At 38.0% G+C, this 23,495-nt stretch overlaps 1 protein-coding gene across 1 annotated transcript; it reads right to left on the bottom strand.

The window, feature by feature from the left end:
• Positions 1–11,858: 11,858 nt before the first annotated feature.
• On the bottom strand, positions 11,859–20,683 carry GAL (galanin and GMAP prepropeptide). The gene is made up of 6 exons (XM_074918432.1): positions 20,624–20,683; positions 20,378–20,458; positions 19,630–19,684; positions 18,065–18,151; positions 14,753–14,830; positions 11,859–12,103 (listed from the first exon to the last, which is right to left on the bottom strand). The coding sequence occupies exons 2-6, from the start codon at positions 20,456–20,458 to the stop codon at positions 12,051–12,053; spliced, it is 354 nt and encodes a 117-aa protein (XP_074774533.1). The 5' UTR covers positions 20,624–20,683; the 3' UTR covers positions 11,859–12,050.
• Positions 20,684–23,495: the final 2,812 nt, after the last annotated feature.

Here is a 23,495-nt window from a genome sequence, read left to right as displayed (position 1 = left end):
GACATAGAACCGATGGGTTGGTTCTCCCTCAGATGAGAGAAAGTAACTGTTAATGGTCTCACTTAGTGACAATTAACTAATTGCTTTTTTCCTTAGACTAGTTGCACTAGCAACTGGGAAGAAATTTTACAGTCAGGAACAGAGTTTCCTCTAGACATTTCTTTTCTTACATGTAAAAAATCACAGTAGTACCATCTGTCTTTGCCAGTAACTCTGACTGGGACTGGCTTAATTTGCTCTTGATGAACATCTGACTGTCATCCACTCCACTCCTTCACTGCAGCTTTGGAGGTCGGTATCCTTGCGGGATTCCAAGTAGAGAAAAATTACTCTTCAGAAGCCTTTCCCTCCTTTAGGTCCATCAGGTTTTGGATGACCAGTGTCTGCATTTCAGGTTTGAGGCCTCTCCAAGTGAGAGTGCACTTGTTGCAGGTTAGGTAACTCAGAGTCACCAGCACATATTTAAGGCATTAAGCTGTAGTGAGTAGGCAGACAGGATGATCTGTATCTCTTCCCTCTAGTTATCACCTGTGTGCTGTCTGAATACTACAGTCACATCATATCTTAATCACCAAATTAGAGGAATTATAACACATCACTCTATCACATGTGCTGAGATGGCCTTTCTGAGACCCGTTTATGACAGTAGTGGCTATGATTCTTTATGCTTGATGAGTAGTCAGTGGGGCAATAAGGATTGTTAAGGATTGTTGAGAAAGATCTCCAAGTCAAATAGTAGTTTCTGCTTCTGGCTAATGGGTGAATTTAGGTCTAGATTTTCACTTAAGTGACCAATGATCCATAGTCTGAATGAAATTTCAAGTGGCAGCTGCACATTTTCTGCTTATTTTCAGTAGCTATTTAAGTTAATGATCCAGTGGCCCATATTATTTCCCTGTCTTCATTTTCAAAGCTCATAATTCCTTTTCAAGTACAATTACCTACCATACCCAAGGTGGTGTTCATGCTATGACCATCTTGTTTACAAGTGACATGTTACTGTTATTTGTAATTCATTTTTTGAGAAAGGATTTAAAGGCACTCCTAGAGACCAAATTCTTCCATCCGTCCCTTTTCCTAGATAATAAGTCAAGCCTGCTTTCTGTAAAGAGGAAAGTAATGGTAGGTTCAGTTGGTACAGAACTTCAGTGTGGGAATCTGCAGGGGCATCACATCTGTCCTATTTCCTTATTTCATTATATATCAGTCCTGATCCTGAACTCCTGACACTCCAGAGCAATACAAGTTAAGTCCGTCCATACTGGTATATCCTCTCTTGCAGACATCCTGGTTTTCGTACCTTCAAAACCCACCTTCTAGTTTTGTTTTATTCAGCTCAGTATGCTTTAAACATTGCTATAACAATTCCCTTTTGAAATCTATTCTCATCCCCAATCTTCTTGCAGATCAGTGGTTACCAGAGAGTGGTATGTGCAAACTGAGGCCCTGAAAATGAAGCCTTTTATTGCGGTCAGTGTCTGTGGTGTTAGTCACAAAAGGAAATCTGGGAATCCTTAATGGGGAGAACAGGAAGTCACAGAATGCAGAGAACAAGTGCTGAAGTTATGTCTTGTAAAAAGCTAGGCCTACATCAGAGATTCTCTGTCTCATCCAAATCACCAGCCCCACATTCTGCTGCTGACAGGCTGTCCTGGGGTTGTTGGCTGCGCTCACAATGTTTTCAGAAAGAAAGGGACCTCAGAGCTGTTCAGATGAGTTGGCACAGTAGTTTAGAGGATGCTGTTTGGCCAAATAAGATCTGGTTGCATGTAGCTGACCAGGTTGTGAGAAACTCAGAAGCAGAAAGCAGCCATGTGTTTTTACTTTCTTTCCCGGGAATCCTCACGGATCCTACTGGAGGGTTGTGATTGCTCTCTGCCATGTACTAAATTATTTTTTTTTTTAACAAAATACAAATAAATTTTCTGTATTGGAATTCCTCTGTTGAAATCTTGCTTCAGCACAGTCCTGGGAGATGTATACCCCAAGCAGTTATTCCTTCCCTTGTAGCACCTGTGACAGTGACTTCCAAAGCTCCACATACAAGACTTTACAGTGACCTTCCAGAGGAGCCCACCTCTACATGGACAGTTGCCTCCAAAGTGACATTGGCATTTAGGCTGTTGCAACAGCTCAACATTAATCATGATCACAGTCACTTGGGGTGACACTTTTCAAATCCAGTAAAGGAATGGTTTTTATTTTCTTTAGGTAATTTTTTTTTCTGTATTTAAGCTGGTGCTCTGACTAGCAAGATATTATAGCTCCCTCAAATAACTAAAATAAATAGTCTCATACAATCAATTGATGACAGATTTACAAGAAAGATTACTTGCAATGTGAGGTTTGCAGTAACAGAAAGATATACTTCAGAAGCAGTCCTATTACTTTACAAGATTGTTTTCCAATATTCTGATATTCTGATCATCTTCCCTATTCATAGTGCGAAACGCAGGAGTGGGGTTTTTTTCCCCTTGTTTCTCACCAAAACCTTGGTAAAGCATTCAGACAACCACTGCACAAGACTGTTGTCGTTTTTATTACCTGACTTTACTCCAATGATGTTCTTAAATTTTGTCATGCTAATTCAAGGACATTTTTTTAGATACCAGTTTACAGTTGGGAAGTACCACTTAGCCATGCATTTGTCTGTTAGCCAGTACACAATGTTTTATCAGTTGTTTTCACTTCCCTGTTTCTAAAGGCACTACTGTGCTTTGTAATTATAGTTCTAGGTCAATCAGACATTTGTACTGATTTAAACCTGGTTTGTTGAACACGATTGAGCTTTTCCCTGCAGGGCATTATTGCCACCCTGTGGCCATTTAGCCCGTCTCTTACTACGCTCAGAAGGCTGAGCCTTGCTCGTGCTGCAGTTTTCTAAACTGGCAACCTTCTCTGCTTTATGGTTGATCTGTGCTTTCACCTGGATGCACAAAATTAGAGACCTAAAGCACTAAGAACAAACAACCCTAACACTTTCTGCATATTATTTAAAAATCAAAACCATTTCTTTAAAAGAAAAAAGGCTATAAACCTTGATCCTGCAAATACTTGAACCTTTTCTTCTGGAAGCCCTTACCATGTATCCTTCAAAGTTTAGCAAATTGTGGTTGTTTATCTTTAGGAACAGAATCCAAAAAGATTGTCAGAGAGGTCATAGTAATTGTCTTAACACACTGGTTTAGTAGCAGCAAAGGGAAAAATCATTCCCATGCGCATGGTCAAAAAAATAAGTGCTTGGTAGAAAAGAAAATTTTGGTTTTACATCAGGAAATGCTTTCTAATAGTAAAGGACAGTGAATCACTCACTGACTAGTTTATGGAGGGACTGTGAAGACTTTAACACTGGAGGTCTTAAAACCAAGCACTCTTCAGATATGTTTTATGAACAGCTGATCTTACTGTGAACTAGAGAACAATTTAGATGACTTCTGGCATTTCTTTCTTGTCCAACAACTTCACAAGCTGAATAATTATTGGACTTTCAAGTGGGAAAAGAATTGCCTCTGTGAGGAATACCTTGCATTTCCTTGTAGATTGGCTGACTGATTGTTTATTTATGATTTATGTTAGGAAAGGATATGATGACAGAATAATTTCTTGTCATGTAAGAAAATAAAGCAGTAGGTACTCAGCTGGTTCTAGGGGCAAAATCATTGAATTCAATTAAATTGTGATGAACAGTTCAGTCTATCTAGTTGTTTCTGGATAAGGGAGAGAAAGAGCTGTCGATTGTAATATACTTTCTTACAAGTTCTTCCTTTTTCTCACTTTTCCCCAGGGAAGTCGTCAGGGCGCCAAGCCTGTCTGAGCCCCAGGAGTATCTGGATGATGCTCTTAGTCTTATGGTTTAGTTTTAGGCAGCCCTGTGAGGAACGGGAAGTTGGACTTCATGGATCTCTTCCAACTAGAAATATTCTATGATTCTATAATTCTGTTCTACCAAGTTCTTTTACAATTAATGATTCCAAATATAGAAAGTCAACAAAAACTATGCAGTCATCAAAACTTTGAAAGCTCTGTACAGTGCAATGCTGTTGAGATGTGTGAGAAACTCACGGCTGAATCAGCACCCTAACTGCTAATATTGCGTCAGGGCTGGCACAACTGAACAGAAAGTGATCCCAGGAACATACAGTACATGTCCTGTCTGATTGTGATTTTGCTGGGAAGTGGCACTAGGGAGATCAGATGGGAAGTGCCATGGTACCAGGTAATGATGGAGGGTTCACATATACAGGGTTGTGCATACAGGGCTTTCTGGCTTTTGTCAGAACATGAATGTATATTCAGTGTTCATTTTTTTAATTTATCTTTTCTTTCTTCTAAAGGAAGGTCTTTCCTGCTGCAAGCCATAGTTTTAAGTTTTTATGTGATTTAGTATAACTAATTCTAAACTGAATTGGAGGTTCTGCAAAAAAATTTCCCACATTGCAGAGCATAAGGGTACAGTTTTCAGAAGGAGATGGAAGTCCCAATTTTTAGCATAATTTTAAGCATTACGGTGCCAAAGTCTTATAATCTTTCAGAGTCAATTTAGGTGATGTCTGCATCATAAACTCCATCCAGTCAAGCCTCTGCCAGGTTTCAGCTGTGGGGACCCAGGCACTGTCATGACATATGTGACACGTGACTGACTGTATTTGCCAGCACAGAGTGTTGGGTGTTGTGTAAGCAAAAGATATTGCCCGTGTTACATGTGGGCCTAGAGCTTGTAATTACAACGTTGCTATGTATTTTACCTTGACATTTTGCTAGCAGGTTTTTGGTCTTGAGTGAATGATGAGATCATTTTATTTGCTGGTTAACATCACGTTTGTGCTTAGATGTAAGTAAACCGATAGTAACAAAGACCAGCTTTTGCCAGCACATTAGTAGTGTTCTCCAGGCTTTCACCTATAAAAGGTCAGATTTTTTAATATATTTTGACATCCTAAGATTCAGCTTAGTATCAAGTTAGATTTATAAGTGCACACAAATTCTGCTTTAAATATGGTTCGGAATGCATTAGAATTTCAAATCTTGCTGGTAGTTCAACACCTGACCTCCTTGCATGCTCTCATAAATCCAGTCAAGTGTGTTCCTGCATTCCAAAATAAACTAATGCCTCAAAAAAATCTGTCCTTAATTCAGTTTTGAAAATAAGGGATTAAAATTATTTATTGCTTTGATTCTTCTGAAAAATCTATCTCGTCTATCCACAGATGTGATTCCATTCTGAATTCTGAAAAGGTAGTGCGGATTTTATTTTTTTTTTTCCCTCACAAAGGAAAGCATCCTTTCTATCTGGCTGAGGCAAATAATAATGCATATGCATAATACATACTAGAGATCATAGGAGGAAAAAATGTGTTACATCTGCTTCCCTTTACCCAGCCAAGAATATCTGGCTTGTTAACACTGTCACAAATATGAATTATCGGTAATTACTGTGTCTTATGCTAATAGATAGCTAGAGTGGGGAGAAGAATACCAAAATAATGATTAACACAACAAAACTATTACATCTAATCAAACCGAGTTTTGGAAACAGACATTTGAGAACTGTGGTGGGAGATAAAATACAGTTTGTGATAAGCACTGAAAAATTAATTCAAACAAAAGTGGATCAAAAGACAGAGAAAAATGTAAATTTTTTTTTAAGTGTTATATAGTTTGAGCTACATAAAATTAATTAGATTTCATAGATGTGGAGACGTTTCTAAAAGATACACAGACACAGTATCGTTTCTTTAATGGCAAGGATCAGTAGATGATTCTGAAGGCCCAAAGTAACAGAAGGATTAATGAACAATGTACTTTGGAGCAGGTGGGAAGGAGGAGTATTGTTTATGGAATGAGGGAGGCTATAGCTTTTATTTCTGAAATTATATTCAGCATCAGATCTGAGGTTTATTAAAATGAGATTTTTTTTTTTTTTAATAGTGTTGGTTCACTGGGTCAGATAAATAAACCTACCTGCAAAGTCGTCGTAGTGAGTTTCTGAGGCCAGGATCTGGCCCTCATATGCTGTCTTTGAAGAGCTGTATTTTTAAATAGTGACTATGTAGGTTAACCAGCACAAAAGCCAAGCAAGCACAATTTGCAAAACCGTGTTTTGAAAGCTGGTGCAAAAATGTAACACTTAGCTGTGAAAACGTGCTTATTTTCCCTGTCTGCTCCTACTGGTTCTCTAAGTCTTAGGGCCTGGGTTCATACTGCCTGATTTGAAGAAGCAAAGCAAAATGCCTAATTTAAAAGGTTACTCTCTATATAGCAGAGAGCAGAAGGTGACTCAGATCTTCACTGAGCAGAACTCTTCAGCTCAAGTGCCTAAAGCTCCTGTGAAGATCCCTAGAAGGTGGTACCCAATATGTGTCCCCAAACGCTGATTTGCTGAAGAGGTTCATAAAATTCTCATGCAAATCTTTGGGCATTACTTGGAGTATGGTTTCAGTAGCTGCAGAGAACAGTAGATGTGAAAACCACCAGAAAGCTAATGATTCCTAAACCTACTGGCTTTTAGATTAGGAGTTCAAGAGGAATAGGACAACCCCATGAAAGTGCAGACAGAATTTAGGGAAGCAAGGTGTGATTCCCCTACACTGACATCTGAATAAATAGTAAGCAAAGAATACTCTTTCTGTTAAGTATGGAATAAGAACTTGTATTGATGTAAATAGTCAGAGCCTCAGTTTTAAATCTTGTCAAGAAATACCACCTTTAATATTGATAAATGTAAATAATAGGCATAATATTCATAAATCAGATAATTTATTTTCTGATAGAATGATTTTTAATGAAATAGAATCATTTCAAGAAGACATGACATTCTGAAGGGGAAATTATAGAAGTAATCCATTCTGAATTAATTATTTAAGTGCTTTTAAGTGATTAATAGTCAACATTTATATTGGAAACTGTACCAAAGCGAAAAAAAAAATTGCAAACTGAATGGTAACATTTTATCCTGATTTGTGATACATCATATTTTGATATTTTAGAATTTCTCCTTAGAGACACATTCCATATGAGACTCAAGTCTCCCAGCACTCAGAAAGGCTGTATGATTTATATGTACTCAATTAGTGGAAAATCTGTGGAGATCAATTCAATTAGAAATACCACAGATGATGCAACATACATGAGTTGGATCTCAAGGGAAGTTGATCAAGTATTTGGGAATGATGTGGTGCTTTACAAGCAAGGGGATAATATAATTCTCATCTGCAGCTCATTTCTGGGAGGTGCTGAATGTTGCCCATGAATTGACAAATACCCTGTGCTCTAAGATATTAAAAATCTCAGCAGCTGACATTTGTATACCCAGCTACTGAGTCTGAGTAGTTAAGCAATCTGTGAGCTGCAGTTCTCTATGGCTGGTCCATGTCGTACTCAGTCCTCACAAATATAAGCATCAGAATTATTATTTACATTTATTCAAAAATAAATGATAGAACACAAAATAGTAGAAGTACTGCACTCTGCTAATGTACTTTGTTAATTGGTGAAAAATCATTTGTTCTGCTAATAACACTCAGCTCTAAACTTTCTTTTAATACTCATATCTGCCTTCAAAATCTCCTGAGGTAATTGATATCCCGGACAAATTATAAAGTATTTCTTGGTCTTAATTTCTATCTTGTTCGTTTTTTGTATCACATATTCTGAAATAATGTAAAAATACTTTAATTGCTTTTTCTGTGAGTTATTAATGTGTTACTTCACATACCTCGTATCATATCTCCTCATCTTGTTTAAAAGGCAAAAGAACAGCTAAGAAATTGTCAGAATCTTTAGGAAACTAAAGTTTTAACTATTGTAACATTGAAAGCAGAATTATGTCGACCCCAGGATCAAGCCCCCTCAAATGTCTGAGTCCTATCTAATGTTTCGATGCTAATTTTGCAGTCTGACCTTTACATGAGTAGACAGGTGGGAAAATACATGTATCCTGTCAGCTGCCTAATGGCTTCCTGATCTGAATAGACTGGCTTATGTCAGCTGTGCCACCAGAAATTCCCTCGTTTAGGCTGAACTGATCTGCATTTAAATAAGCCTTAGTGAGAGTACTTGACTGAAGCACTGTGTAAGATTACAGCTTACAGTTACAGGTAGTATTCATTTCTGCAGGATTTGTAGCCAAAAAAATGTGTAATTTCCAAGTTTCTTATGTAAAATGGCATTAGATGCTGTGCAGATGAAGCCCTGTTTAATTAACGCCTGAATTATGGATCAGGTTCTAGGAGTTGTTTTAAAGCTCTGTGCACATATGTCTGTAATGTGTCCTAAGAAACAATTTCATTAGACTTTTTCAGGTAGTGGTTTCATTTGGACCTTGAAGGACTTTTCTTCCATGAATACGACTGTTTCATTTCAGAACCTATGGTCTCCACAATGTCCTGTGCCTGTCAGTGCCACAATTTCATCAGGAGATTTACGGAAAAGGACTTTTTCTGGGGGTGGGGTTTAAAAATGTTACTTGATCATTTTATCAGGTGATCTTTAAAGCCTGGGTTACAAGAAGTGAATTCACTGAGCACTTTCATCAGGACATTTAAGACTCTGTCATCTCTCTCCTTATCAGTCTCTTTGTCTAGCTAAAGTCACACCTGTATGTGAATGAAAATTGTTCCCTGTTGCTGAAGATATTCATCACCTTTCTCTATAGCTTTTCTGGTTCTATAGTGCTTTTTTTTTTTTCCCTTTTTTTTTTTTTTTTTTTTTCCCAATGAGTTGGCCAGAACTGTAGCTGGTGTCAAAGTTGGGAATGGTGGCATAATGATGTTTTCTGGTTTGGTTTTAGCTACTTTTTCTTTAAAAATTCCTAACATTCCATTTGCTTTTTTACCTGCTTCTGAGGTTTAAAATTACATTTTTAGAGGACTGTGTACAACGGGCCTAAGCTATTTTTCCAGAGATAATTTAGACCATCATTATGTATATGTAAAATTAGAGTTATTTTCCTCCATGTATATTACTTTGCTTGCATCAGCACTTAATTTCATCTGCCATTTTATTGTCCAGTCATTCAGCATCATGCAAGCCTTCTGTTCATTACCAGAGTTAAATTTTCCTGCTGGGTAACTTCATATTGCTGGCAAACATCACAACAAGGTTCTACTCAGTTTTTTAGACTTTTGCTTACGTCTTTAGAGCAGGTATGTGTTTGAACTAATCCTACAAAAAAGTGAGATATAGTGTATGCGAATGAGCAAATAAATGAAATAAGAATGTTAAGAAAATAATAATGCTACTGAAATAGATCCAGAAAAATGCCCCTTTGTTTGTTTTTGCCCCCTAGTTTTTGCAAAGGTAAGAGCTGTAGAGGGTGAAGAAACAGTCTGGATATTTTACCTCTCTCTGTATTTTGGAATATTACCAGTATGTGTTTGAATGCAGTAATTATTAAGTGGAAATATGTGGACTGCTTTTGGTAATTAGATTATAATGATCCTTTGTGTTTTCTGTAATATATGTATATAGTGGTGCAACACAGTGAATAAGAACTTGTGGGCCTCCCTGCTTAGACAGTGATGTAAATCTTCCAAGAAATTTGATCCTGTGAGTTTTTCAATATTTCAAATAATCTCAAATTTCAAAACCTCAAATAAACATTTGTAGTGCTAGGGCCTGAATAATAGGCCCTGAAACAAAGTTGACCTCTAGATGAACCTCACAACTAAACATTATTAGTATCTGTTAATTAGTAAAATCTGTATTAATTATTAGTATCTGATCATTAATGAAATATGTATGGTCACTAGTGAAAGATGTAGTTTAGACGGAATATAATCGGTGGTGAGGATGAAATGCTGTGAGAATGTATCCAGCTTCCCTCATTTAGCCTTGCCCAAGGCCAAGAACCCAAGCGCTTGGCCTTGTTAGAAACTCCCTTGGTCTCCCCCTGCCCCAGCCCTGGCCAGGCCTTGGGTGGAATCCAACAGGAGGATGAAACCAGATATTTCCGCTCAAAATAAAGGTGCCCGCTCTTCTGGCTTGCTGATTTTTGGGGTCTGTAAGGCCGGACCCGCTCACAGCGACTCTGGCAGCCTCAGCTACGGGTGGAGGCACCGCGTAGGATTTCCCCCTTGCCGGGACAGGCTCTGCAAACCCTCGCTGTGACTGGGGCTGCCCACCCACTGCGGGGCTGGGGGGTGGGAACGGGTGCGAGTGGTGAGGGATCTGCCTTTATCACTGTTCTCCCCGCCATGTGGTAACGATTAGGTGCATTGCCTTGCTTAACTGTATGTAGTAATAATTTAAGTATACTATTCTGTATTTTCTTACTGCTTATTTTCTGTGTTAGTTATATCCTTTAATTATTAACAGTAAAATCAGCCTACTCTTTTCACTCTGGTGTCTGAGTTTAATTGACATCCTTCATCAGCAGAACAACATTCTAAGACCATTCCAGCTTTAATGAGCTGACAGTATGCTAATTCGATTTAAGTAATAGCTGTTTTCTAATTTTAAACTCAATTTTTTATCCTATTTCAAAAGAAATAAATCCAATACTAAGATTATATTCTTTTTATTTGATCATAGTTTCAGCTGCTTTGTTATAGAAAATTACTGAGTTCTGCAAATCAATACTGGTTCTTCGCAGTCAATCAACCAAGGTCCAGGGAAGTCAATGAAAAGAATGCCTCTTGGTTTTAGTGAGCTCTGCTTCAAGTTTATGATGGGAAATGTAGACATTACTAGTGAAACTGAAAGTTTGGAATTACAGGACTATACTGATGTACAAAAGTTAAATTTCACTATAGTTTTTTTCACGTTTTTGGAAGTCCATCAATTTACCAAATAATGTTGAACTAGCCACGTGTATACTTTTTTATTATTCTTAAAAAAAACACCCCAAAACCAAACACAAAAACCAAGCAGTAAAACATTGTCTGAAGGGCAGAGGCTGAGTGATTATCAGAGAAAGAGCACAAGCTGATTGACAAGGAGAGATAACTTTGTGGGTTCAAACTAGACACTAGTGGCTTGGATGGTATCCTAGAATGTATTCTGCTCTGCTAAAAGTGAAAAACAGATCATGTAATAATGTTTTGCAAAATTTCTGTCAGTCTGTGCATTCTAGTGCACAGCCCCATTTGGCAAGGATGATATTTCATTGCACTGTGCAGAGAGTGGAAGTCATCTGAATGTGAAAAACTTTCTAAGATTCTGTATCGTCTCAAACCTTTCCTTATTGTTGGTCTGACATTTATTGTGTATGGGCCTAGCATGCTGGTCCTGGTATATCAAAGCTCTTCCTTAGGGATAAAGCATGCATTGAAGTGCTTTGTTGGACTCAGACTAAAGCATCTCATAAAATAAAATATATCTTTTTTTAATCTTGGAGTGGATGGGAGAGTTTCTTCATTAAAGAATACAGATCCAGTATTTTTGATGACATAGGAATGGGAATCCTCCACACAGGTTTTGTATAAACCTATTACCTGTACAGACCAGTTAAATTTGCACTGCGTGAAGGTATGCATGGGCTGGTGTATTACAGGCAAATAGTATGAAATTTAAAATGAACTTGAGTTTATTTCATGTCTATGAAAACATGAAGTAAGGTTTCCATGAAGCATAGAAGTACAGACAGGTTTGTGACCAAAAAAGACTGTAGAACAGCAGTTTGAAGTCACTGTTCTTTTTCTTAGTTAGCTAAAGTACTCAATGTGTAGTATTCATGTTCTATTTTTACTGTAATTTTGAAGAGTATAGATGCAGTGTAATCTTACAATTTAACCTGGGCTTTGTCTATGTGTTGTGTGCTGGTACGTATTTAATTTTAAAATGAAACAATGTAGTTGCTCTTTTATTTTATCATTTACCTACAGAAAAATTTTGCCAAGGCAAAAGTTTACACTATAACATCACAGGAGAGGGGAAAAAAAAAGGGCAAACAAAAACTAAAAACCAAACAAACAAAAAACCCAGAGGACAGATTGCTGTTTACCATTTATCAGATTAATGCAAGCAATACTTCTCATCTTCAGCTCATTTGGATCTTTTGTTTAGAATTCAATCTAAATCTACACTACAACAAAATAAAAATGCATTCTTCTTCAAGACTGGTTTGTTTCCTCCGGTGAAGATAGTTTGTCAAGTGCTCCCACCTCTGCAAAGAGGAAAAAAATAAAAAAGAAGAGAATTAACATCTGTAAATATGCATATTAACCTTGGCAATTAAATAATTAAATCTAATTTCAGTCATATACATTTTTATATTTTTCTCCTCTCATCTATAAGCAACAAATCCTTGAACTTCTCATATTTTAATTTATAAAGTATTAAGTTTTTCTTTTGAACATTAATCATATCTTCCATTGTAGTGGTAAGGCATTAGCTGTCTTTTTCTACCTGCCAGTCCACAGAAATGCGGCGCTCGGATCAGAGCTAACCCTTGCAGGAGGTTAAAACCTTCATGGGAACAAAAGCACAAACGCCAGTATGGTGGTTGCTATTTGCTCGATTTATTAACTGCACAATTGCTTTATATATGCCTTTCTGTACATCGCGAGATCTTTGGTCCCCTATTCTTCCCGTACATCGCGAGATCTTCCAAGCGCCTCTCCCTACATTCCATCTATAATTTCACCTTTCTAGAAACAGCAGTGCCTGAATAACAATGAAATTATATCAATTTCATATATCGATTGATATTGCTGGATTCCATCATCTCAAAGGTTTTAGTATTATCCAGTTACAGGTGCCATCCTACAGCCTGCTCTATATGGGAAGCCTTTAAAGCTGGAGTGAGCAATTTTCAAGAGAAACAGCTGAAGGCCACTTTTAGTTACCACCAAGATACTTCTTAGTAGTTAAAATATTCACTTTATCTTGCAGATCAAAATGTATCTCTAATCAGAATAACCATTCTCTGAATCTGAATCCCATGAGTAGGATTTTTCTCCCTCTCATCCAAGGAATATATCTAAACCAATATATTTAATGTAGTAAACTTTCATTTGAGCAAAAATATTGAAGTGTCTCTAGCATAGTAAAGTATGTCTTTCACCTCCTAAAGCTACAGTTCTGATGTTGTGTAATAGTTTGTACTAGGTCTTGCCAGTAAATATTAAGGGATAATATGATAACATCCCATGTCTTTTAAAACCTGGGAATACAAGATCTACCTCAGGAAAAAGCCATTTTATATGATCTGGAGATCCCTTTTTTTTATAAGGACAGGTAATAATACCATCTTTTCTGAATAAAACCAGCTGTTTGTCATCACTATCCTAAACAAGGAATTTTTCCTCAGAGTTACAATACAGCCTTTTTTGCTCATTAGTCCCAGGGAAGAAGTAATTTGTATTTCTATGCATTTTATTTTCTTGTCCAGCTTAGCAGCTCTTCGAGTCCTCTTCAGAGAGCGCGTGCTTGAGCTCAACATGTTTTGCAGCCTTTCTGTTGTGTCCAGTTATTGGGTTTACTTGCTAGGCTCACATAGGAGTAAAGAGTGTTTAGGGCTCCTTCTGCTTCTTCAGTGGCACGACTAACAAGCTGCTACTTTGTCCACAGTAAATATACATGCTCTTCCACTTTAAATATATATTTGAATTATCTCAGGCCCTTAGTAATAACCATAAAAAGTTTTTGTTTCAAAAGCAAAGTTGATTCAATAAACATTGGGTCGATATTTTCAGTAGTGAGAATTATTTCACTTGAGTGGATCAAATGATTTAGAAAATCATGCCAAAGAGGTACAGAATTTCGATTCCTACATACACAGAAAATGAACAGATCTCTTGAAAGTCTCTTTTAATAATTAAAATACAAATGTAACACACAGTTCTTTGTAACTTTTCTATAGCATGTACTTGCCACAAAATTGCTTCTAACTTGTTGTATACAAAGGCAAGAGTATAGAAGTTACAGATTTCTTGAACTGTCTGCTTTCTGAGATGGAAAATTCCTCAAATATTTACAGTAAAAAGAACTTTTTCCCTTCCTGTTGTTTTTCTTGCAAATATATATAATGCTTTTGAACATTTTGTAGATAATTTTAGAAGGGCTGAAGAGGTTTTTAAAAGCTCAGAATTGTGGGTTTGGTTGTTTTGGTTTGGAGTTTTTTGTTTGTTTTTTAAAAAAAGAAAAACTAATGAAAACTCAGAAGCAGCCAGATTTCTTCTTCACCTAATGCTATTATAAAAATACCCTTCTTACAGCATCTGCTGTAAGCTCATTTTTACAATTTTTGTCACAATGTTGAGACTCCATGGAGTTTTTACTCCATTTTGAGCTGTTTGTCAACATTCAGCTTAGTTTTGTTGCAATTTATGATGCGACTTTATTGTAGACGCAGAAAGGGAGATGTGTTTCTTTTGCCACTAAACAAGTGTTTCAGAATTTCAGCCAACAGTTCCTGGCATTAAACTGAGGTCTTGTTTAGTTTGTTATTGAATAGTTTTATACTGACTCGCATGTAATCAGACTGCATTTAGTTTGTCTTCTAAAAGCTGCGTCCATGCAACTTTAGTAGCAGCTGTTATTATTTTCACAGTGCCCAGAGTAATCAGATGGTATTAGAACCCAGCTATGCTGGATATTCATTGACCTGCAATTTGGCAGCACCACCTGCCCTCTCCCAGTCAGGCCTACTCCTAAGTGCACTAAAATGGGATTGGCCCTCCCTGCCACCAGAGATGCTGTTCGGAGTCTTGCACACCCAGTTCTATAGCAGGCTTGTGCATTCAAGAATAGTCCTATCTGGCCAGTAATTTTCACACCAGAAAATCGAAAGATTAAAAAGGTATTCACTAACCTTTAAGATGCAAGTAAGTCAGAAATTCAATTACTGTGCGCACAATGTTTTCATCAGCCAGTGGTCTTCCAAGATTCCCTATAAAACAAGTTGGTTGTTCATTAATGTTAACATGGTATAAAGATATATCGTATGTAACAGTGTGGCTAAATTTAGAAGTTCTCTGAAAAAAAACTATCTGAAATTTCCTTTTTTTTTTTTTTTTTTTTTTTTTAAGTCCTTCATGGCAAACCTCATTTCATGAAAAAACAAAGCCACATTAAGGTAGGTAACTGCAATTCTCAGAATCAAAAATGTCCAACTTTGTATGCTACTGCTGCATAGGAGCTGCTCTGACACCTCAATGGTCATGGTCTTTAAGGCATTATGGCTTCTGTTGCAGAAGAGTTATCCTCTGTTCTCAACTCCCTCCTTTGCGTCCACTAGCCTGAGATTGAAGGGAAAGGTGAATTTAGCAAACAGATACATCAGCTTTCCAAAACAGTTAAAAGCTCTTCATGTAGTCTGACTTTGTTCCCAATAAGCCACTCAAGTGATGTAGATGAGATTTGTAGCCCAAAAGCTAGGCCTGGGACTTTACTAAAAACTCAGAAAGGTATGTTTTTGCATGTGTATCTAATACAATATACTCTTTGATCTTGTGGAAGTAGGCCTTTTGGTGCTTTCTAAACGGCCCAATTTATCAAGCTTCTCAGGAGCACTTTGGGAGGTTGAGAAGTACACTGTGTCTACTAAAAAAAAAAAAAAAAAAAAGGGAGACATCTTGCTTTTTATCAACAGGATGGAGAATTGTTCTATATTAGAGAACAAATGATAGGTAATTTTGCTAAGATTTAGTTCTCTGCATACAGAACAGATGGGTACCAGTATCTGACTGACCATTATTACATCACTGAAAAATATTGTCCCTTGATGTTATCAGAGGAGATGTGTTTAATCTCAGAAAATAGTCTGAAAGACTGATGTTGCAGCAGGTGAATGTTTGGGGGAGTTTTTCTATGACAGAAGGAACAATTTAGGCTTCTAGTGACATACAGGTCAGAAGGCAGAATGATCCCTGTAGCACAAATAAAACAATATTGATGCAGAGTTGTAAGGCACAGGAAGGTTTCTAGTATATAAAGAGTACGCATTTAAGAATACATTTAAGAAATTTGCATCTAAAAGTCTCGTCTTCCAGTCTTCGAACTGACACAAAGATGTTGTTATTACTTGCATTAATAATACTCATATTATCTGAAGTTTTCCTTAATTTAATTTTCATTCCCACCTAATCTGTTCTGGATTTTTGTTGTGATTAATCATTATTATATTGGTAGTTTATTGACCCAGATTTTATTACCAATGTATTACTTACTGGATAAATATTTTTCTTTAGTGACTTGAACATACTTGTACATGTGTATTTCTACATATTCTGCTATTTACCTTAATTCTGTATAGCAAATTACTTGCAGACTCTAGTAAAGAAACAGTTATGCTCTTGGAATTTAAAGATTTTCCTAATTATGCTCATAGATTTTTTTTTTTTTTCCCCTTGGACCTAATGTTAAGTAACTAATACCGTTTTACAAGTTCTATGTTACCTGGAGAGCCTGTGGATTTTATAGCATTCCTTCAAGGAGAGTAGTGCTTTGCATGAATCCTTTTTCGGTAATAATGTGTATGTATATTGCCATTTTAAGATACTCTTGTAAATAATCATCAGAATTTAACTTTAAAAATCCTTCATTTTTAATGAAAATAAGAATTATGGCTACTTCATCCATTTTTTAATATTCAAATCCTCTTTGGATAGGAACTCTATGATAAACTTTAGCTTCAAAAAAAAACTTTTGATGAGAGAAGAGCGTCTAAGATGACATTTATAACAGAGGCAGTTACATAATTTTCAGGTCCCATTCAGACACGTTTGGCTGGGTTCACTTGTAAATGTGGAGGTGCAACAGTACCTGGCAGAAGAGTTCCATAACTTTTATTCTCCCTGTGAAGGAGCTGGTAATATATCACAAACGGCAGCTTGCTGCAGTGTGAACTGCACTGTTAGATTACAGGTGCCTTTCACATTGTTTCTGACTGGCAAAATACTATTTTTACATCAGTGTTTGAGAAAGTAGGTTCTTCCTTTTTTTCTTCCCCCCACTCTTTTCTCAAAACACACACACACACACAACACCCCACTATGGAATGATGTACCAGAACTGAACTGGCAGTCACTCTCACATTGTAACAACTAAGAAATGTACTCAGGTAACTGTTCTATTTACATATTAATGATGCTCATGAAATTGGAATGAAGCACATTTCCTGTATTTATTAGCTTCCTTAGTGTTAGCTACATTTGCTTTGTGCTGGATGGATTTAAAATAGAGCTGGGACTTTGTTCTCCCCCTAGCCCTGGCGGACAGCCACTGGCTTTGGCTGCAGTGGGAACAGGTCACCCCTGGCAGTCTAGAGATCAGATTCATCCCAGCTCACTTCAGGTACCTGCAGCAGATTTAGTTTCTCCTCAGGAGAAACATGTTTTTTCCTAAAAGTTTCTACATCTTATCCTGAAGTAGGTGTTAAACTAAATCCTAAAAGTGCCAGCTTCTCCTCATAAAGGGAGTCTAGGCACAAACTGTAGAGGCCCAGCTTTGGATGATGAATCCAGAACAAGGCTGCTTCCTTTTCACTGCCATTTACTAAATTCTGATACATGCAACCTCAAAACAATATGTTGACTTGACTTCAGTTTTGACCAGGTTCTCAATCTTTTAATGAAGATAATCTTGTTTAAATATAGGAAATATTGTGAGAGTTAACATGGATTTTTATTTTTTTTTTTTTTATGAGTGAAGACTCTTGCAACATGGACAGTGTCATCCAGTTCTGAGGTCTAGTTTCAGTTCTGGAGTATCAGAATTAAAAAAATATTTGCCAGTTTCTATAACTTTCCATACTGAAAGATTCCTTTATGGGCTCACTTCTTTGCTGAAAAAATTAACTCTTGAGTGTCTAGGGTGACATTTGAAATATTTATCTGAATATATGAAAAGAAAAAACTAGGTTATTAGAAGTAATATGATCTATTATACCTTAAAAGCAACATAATTATGGTACTTTTCCCTAGGCACCAAGATATTTTAAACTATGAGAAAGAGCACACTGAATGGCCAAATTTAATTTTTCTTCCTTTCACATGCTTGTTAGGATTTTTGTTCAAGTGCAAGAATAACCTTGCATCTAGGTAGTTGGTGAAATTAATAACAGTAAATAAATTACTAAACATAAAAATCAAATCAACAATACTGGCTTTCAGAATTTCATTACCTGCTTTAATATCCTCATCAGGCTGTATTTCACGTTTACCGGTGAGACCATGTTTGTCATTAAAAGATCTGTGGTTATCTACTGCATCTGATAAATAAATCAGATAAATAAAAATCAGAGGAGTTAATTGACTTAACAACAGTCTTTGCTCTATTGCTTGCTTTTCACGGATTTCAAAGAAAAGATCATGGTGGGCGCTTTTGATGTACAAAATGACAAAGAAGCAATTAATGTGTCACTAAATAAAATAACCTCTCTTCAGAATTTGTGCTTAAGAGTTATATAATTTACAGACCCAATCCTGTACTACTTAGCTGCTGAAGCAGTTACTGAATTCAGAGGAAGTTGTAAAGCAAATGTAAGTTTGTACATTCACATGTAATTTGGGAAGTTGTTTTTGCCACTCTTTCCTCAAATTTTAGAAAATATTTCCAATTATTTTGCTTAAAAGAAGGTTATTCATGTAAGCTATCTTATATGCCCCTGGAGCATCTTCTCTCCCCCTTGCAATGGGCATTTCCTTTAGCAGTAAGAGCAGATCAATACGACTTGTAACCAAGGATGATTCCTATTACCCAGTCTTAGATAAATGACACTTTGACAAGTACATTTTTGCACAGTATCTTTGCCAATTTGGTTAGATCTGTTTGGGGCAAATAGACGTCCAGTTATATTAACTGAACCAGTTAATACATTTAAGATGCATTATTTTATAATTTTTTTAGGTATTTTTGAGGTTAGTTAAAAAGACTAAAGAGAATCAAAGTATCTGTAGTATTTGTCATGTATTTCTGAGACTGAAGATATAAAAGCATTGGTAATGTTATCACATTAACAAGAAATAATGGTAGAAGGACAGATATTTGAGACAGCCTAGCATTTCACTTTTCTTGTAATCTACATTTGTAATTATCCATCTTTGTCAACCAATGTGTTCCTGTATTTTAAACATCTGGTACATTAAATACTTTTCACATAGTGAATTGTTAATATTTACAGTCATGAGTTTGCATGTTACTGTTTTCATTTGTGGGTTTTTTTTGTTTTTTTTTTTTTTTTTTAAATTAAAGCAAAGTAGTATAATAAAGCCAGGTAGCAAAGCCATTTTCAAGTAGATTTAAAGGTGAAATCTGAAATTCATTGAGAAGTGCCAAAATGTGACATTTTGTCATTCTTCCCTTGACATCTAAGATGCTATAAGATTTTGTAACCCTTTGGGGCAGGGGGGAAGAGTATTTGTCATATGAAAATTACAGTCCAGAAGCACAAAGAGTGTCCTGATGTGCTTCTGGATATAAAGCCTCTCAGCACAACTCTACTTTAGAAAAGAACAGTCATTGTCTGTAAGAACTCAGTTCTGTGATAGGTATGTAACAAATACCTAACAAGTATTTTCCCAAGTTTCTTCAGTCTCTCAGGTTTAGACAAAATTACTGTATTCATCAGGAAAGTGCGTAGCACACCACAGCAAACTGATTTGCAAAATAAATAAATAAATAAATAAATAAGACCCCAATCCACTACCTTCTGCATTTTGAAATAAAGGGAAAGAGTGCTTGACTTACGTGGCCCAAGTAGGTAACCAGCACTATTCAAAGTCCAGCCTCTTTTTTCTTTTGCCTTGAAGGAAAAAAATGCAAGAATGTTATTGCATGAGCTGTGCAGTGCTTTCTGAAGAGAAGGGAAACAGCACCCCAATGGACATTCTCTTAGCAGAAAGTGTCTTCCGAAGGCTTGAAAACAAGAAATGTAAAAAATAAAAGCCAATAATATGGAAGTTCACCAAATACTAATGGTGAACTCTTGTCCCCTCCCCATCTAAGTCAGTAGTTTTGCTATTGACACCCATGGGTGAAGATTTCACGCCACATAACTGAAACCGCAAATCACACTTCGGAGGCAGAAATTTTGACTTTATACTCCAAGTTCATTTTACCACCTGATAAAATCGCCTTTACGGACAGCAATATTTTCTTTTAATTGTATTTACACGAGAGCCTCTTTATTTTAAAAGTCCATCTGTAGACCCACCTTTTCCGAGTCAGGTGGGACATCCATTCAATTCTGGTCTATAAACTAGACACTTTTTTCCCCCTTAGTCGTATTATTTGTTACAAGTATTCGAAGCCCCGAATTCTTAACTAAAAACCTGTTTTACTGCCCAAAGTGTTTCTGAGTGCTACATCTTGCCCAACCCATCCATCTAGATTCAGCGAGAGTGCCTGTCACTGCCAGGTTTGCTCTTCCTTGCCGGCCGAGAGGTGGATGCTGCCCCCGGGGAAACCAGTATTTACTGCGAAAACCAGTACTTACTGAGAAAACCAGTCCGAATGTTTCCGACAGGGCGGCACAGAGGATTAAAGACAGAAACAGGAAACCAGCGCACCTCTGCATCTGCAAAAAACCCGCACGGGAGTGAACGCTCTCGCTTCCCAGTCCCGCCGGGACGGACCCCCCCGAGCACGCTGAGCACCTCCCGCCGCGGGTGGGCAGCGGGGTGCCCCTTCCTCCCGCGGGGCAGGGCGGGGGCACCCCCGGAGAGGGGCTGCCGGGGGGTACCTTGGGCTGGGGGGGCACGGCCGCTCCCTCGCGGCGCTTCGGCGGGCGATGGCGACGGGTCCCGCGACAAGTCCCTCACTGCATGGCCGCGGGCTGGGCTGGGCTGGGCTGGGCTGGGCTGAGCTGGGCTCGGCTGGGCTGGGCTCGACGCGCCCACCCGCCGCCCTTTATGGCTGCGGCAGGGCCGTGCGGGGGGGCGGCTCTCGGATCCCCCCTCCTCCTCCGCCGCCCCTGGGTCATCCCCCGCCCCCCCCGCCAACCCGCTGCCTCCGGGAAGGCGACAATGTCCGCAGCCCCGTGGGAGCCGCGGGCACCTGCGGCCTCGGCCACCGCGGGCGGGCCGGGGGCTGGACCCCGGGCTGGGCGGCCCGGACGGTGCCGCCACCCCCGGCGGCTTCCCCGGGGCCTGGTCGCCGGTGGGAATAAGGCGGCGCGGGGTGAGCGGGGACCCGGAGCCCCGGGGCCGGCAGCTGAGCCCCGGGCCGGCGGCCGCGGGGATGCGCCTGACGGGACGCGCAGGGTCCGGGCTCTGCGCTTCGGGACACGGGGGCTCCGCACCCCCCGCTCCGGTCGCCACCCCCCGCTCCCTGCGGCCCAGGACGCTCCGGGACCCTCAAAATCCCTTTCACTCACGCCCTTCTCTCTAGCCTCACAGCAAAACTTCCTGTACTTCCTCACTGCTTCGTATCGGAGATACCACTTTTTCTTTTTTTTTTAAGTTTATATATGAAAGATTGGGGATGTAGCTGTCCCCAGGGATTAGACCAGCCTCAGCCTGTTAATTTACAACCAGTAAACTTTCACCAGTTTGCTTATCTTAGTTGTGGTTACAGCTGGCATCAGGATGTGCAAAATTGAATGACAAGGCAGAGATTCCAATGTTAGTTCACATTTTCTCTGCAACAGATGAGTTTGTTCACTACAAGTCCCTCAAATCCATCTTTCGGTTAAAAAAGCATCGCAGATGTTGCACAGAATAAGTTATACTTCCTGCTTCTTTTTTCTGAATCTGCTTAAGATTCTCTGCAAAATTTACACAGTGTGTATGTGAACTTGAAAGTGGAGTCGAGGCAGCTACAAAACAATGCAAGACAGCTATCGTTCACCAGTTTAAAAACAACTTTCTTGCTTCAATGATGCAAGACGACTATTGTTCACCAGTTTAAAAACAAACAACTTTTTTTGCTTCAACATAGTATAACGTTCACAATCCAGGCCAGAAGAAGCAGCCGTGTTTCACAGTTCTGTCTCCTATTCTCTTTTGTCAGGAGCAACAGAGTTATAATAGTCCAGCCATGTCATTGGTTCTTTAATCTAAAACTGCTTGAATAAAGTTGATTTTATACAATTCTTAAACTCTAATGTACATAAATGGGAAGTTCAACTTTGTAGATTTAATTTGATGCTTTTTATCATTTGCTGAGGATGTACTGTCAGCCATTGCATGAGCCTCACAATTCAGACTAGACAGATCTGGAAAACAGCAATATAATTTATTTTTTTTTTTCAGTGTTGTTTTACTTTACCTTATCAAAAATGCACTTCTGGCTGAAATTTCCTAGCTTTCAACTGTCAACTCCCCAAAAGTAATTTTTGAAACCAGAAGTCTTTCTGTGACACAAAATGTATTCTTTGTGTTGTTCAAATAAAACCACAGAAATTATATCAAGACATGTCAAAATTTACATTCAAGTGTTATGACTAAAATGTGTTAATTCTGTTATCTTTGACTACAGTTTGTTCTCCAGGCTCCTGTAAAAAGTATTTTAAACAATGTATTTTAACCCGTAATTTTTATTCCAATTTTTCATCACAATACTTGCATCTTCTTGTCAAATTACAGAGGAAAATGATCTCTTCATCTCAACTAGTCAGATGCAGAAGAAAGCCTCTTTGTATACTCAAAGGCTTAATCCATCACTTGCCCATCATACTTTTTGTCTGAATCTATCTTTAGGTTAGTGTCAATTAAATAATTTTATCAGTCATTCCTACAATTGATGTTCTCATTCCCTCAATTTTCCTTGTCAAGAATGCTATTAGTCTTTTTCTATTCCATAGGAATTTTAAATCTCACCGCTCAGACAGCAGAATTAGTCTGAAGCCTGCCTTTTCTAGCTTAGCTTGAAAAATGGCCATCTCTGTAACTAAACGGTTTGTTTTCTTATTGAGGTGACCCTTTATTTGTTGCTTGGAATTTGCAGTAGCTGTTAGGTCATGGCTACTTCTCACCAGAGGTTCACCATCAGACAAATGCACAATAAAGATCATCTAAAATTTACTCGGGTCAATAGAACAATAATCATTGATAACAAAAGTGGCTCTAACGTCTCTAAGTTGACACACGACAGACAGAATTACCACTGGCTGTCTCACACAACAACATGTACTCTGTTCTATAATTGTAACTGCATTTCATAATAATTAAATGAAAACACAGGGGAGAATTCTGTTTTGAGCCAGAGTAAAAAGCTTCAAATTTTAAAGGAAATAATAATATGGATTAAATAAATGAGAGTATTTAAATGTTGCGCTTGGGAAAAAAAAATTCGCATTTTTGTCACTGGAGATTTAATTTTAAGAACAAATGATAAATCCTAAGAATTCTACTATGTGCTCAATGGTAAAAATTTCCCTTATATACAACTGATGAAGTAGGATGACCTATTTTATTTTTAATTAACAAACCCCATAAACTATCAAGAATGGGTACTTTGTATAATATTCAGGAAAAACACTGACTAAAAGGGGATTTTGCAGTATATTTTGGAAGGGTCTGCGGTGGCTCCCTTCACCATAAAGCTTACTGAGACGTAATGAATAAAGCAGGGAAAAGCGTGTCTGCTATTTCTGTGTTGAAGTTGCATAGCCA

The sequence above is a fragment of the Athene noctua genome, chromosome 14 (genome assembly GCF_965140245.1).
Source record: "Athene noctua chromosome 14, bAthNoc1.hap1.1, whole genome shotgun sequence".
NCBI lineage: Eukaryota > Metazoa > Chordata > Aves > Strigiformes > Strigidae > Athene > Athene noctua.
Note: the sequence above shows the minus strand (reverse complement) of the source record. Positions and strands in the feature narration are given on the sequence as shown.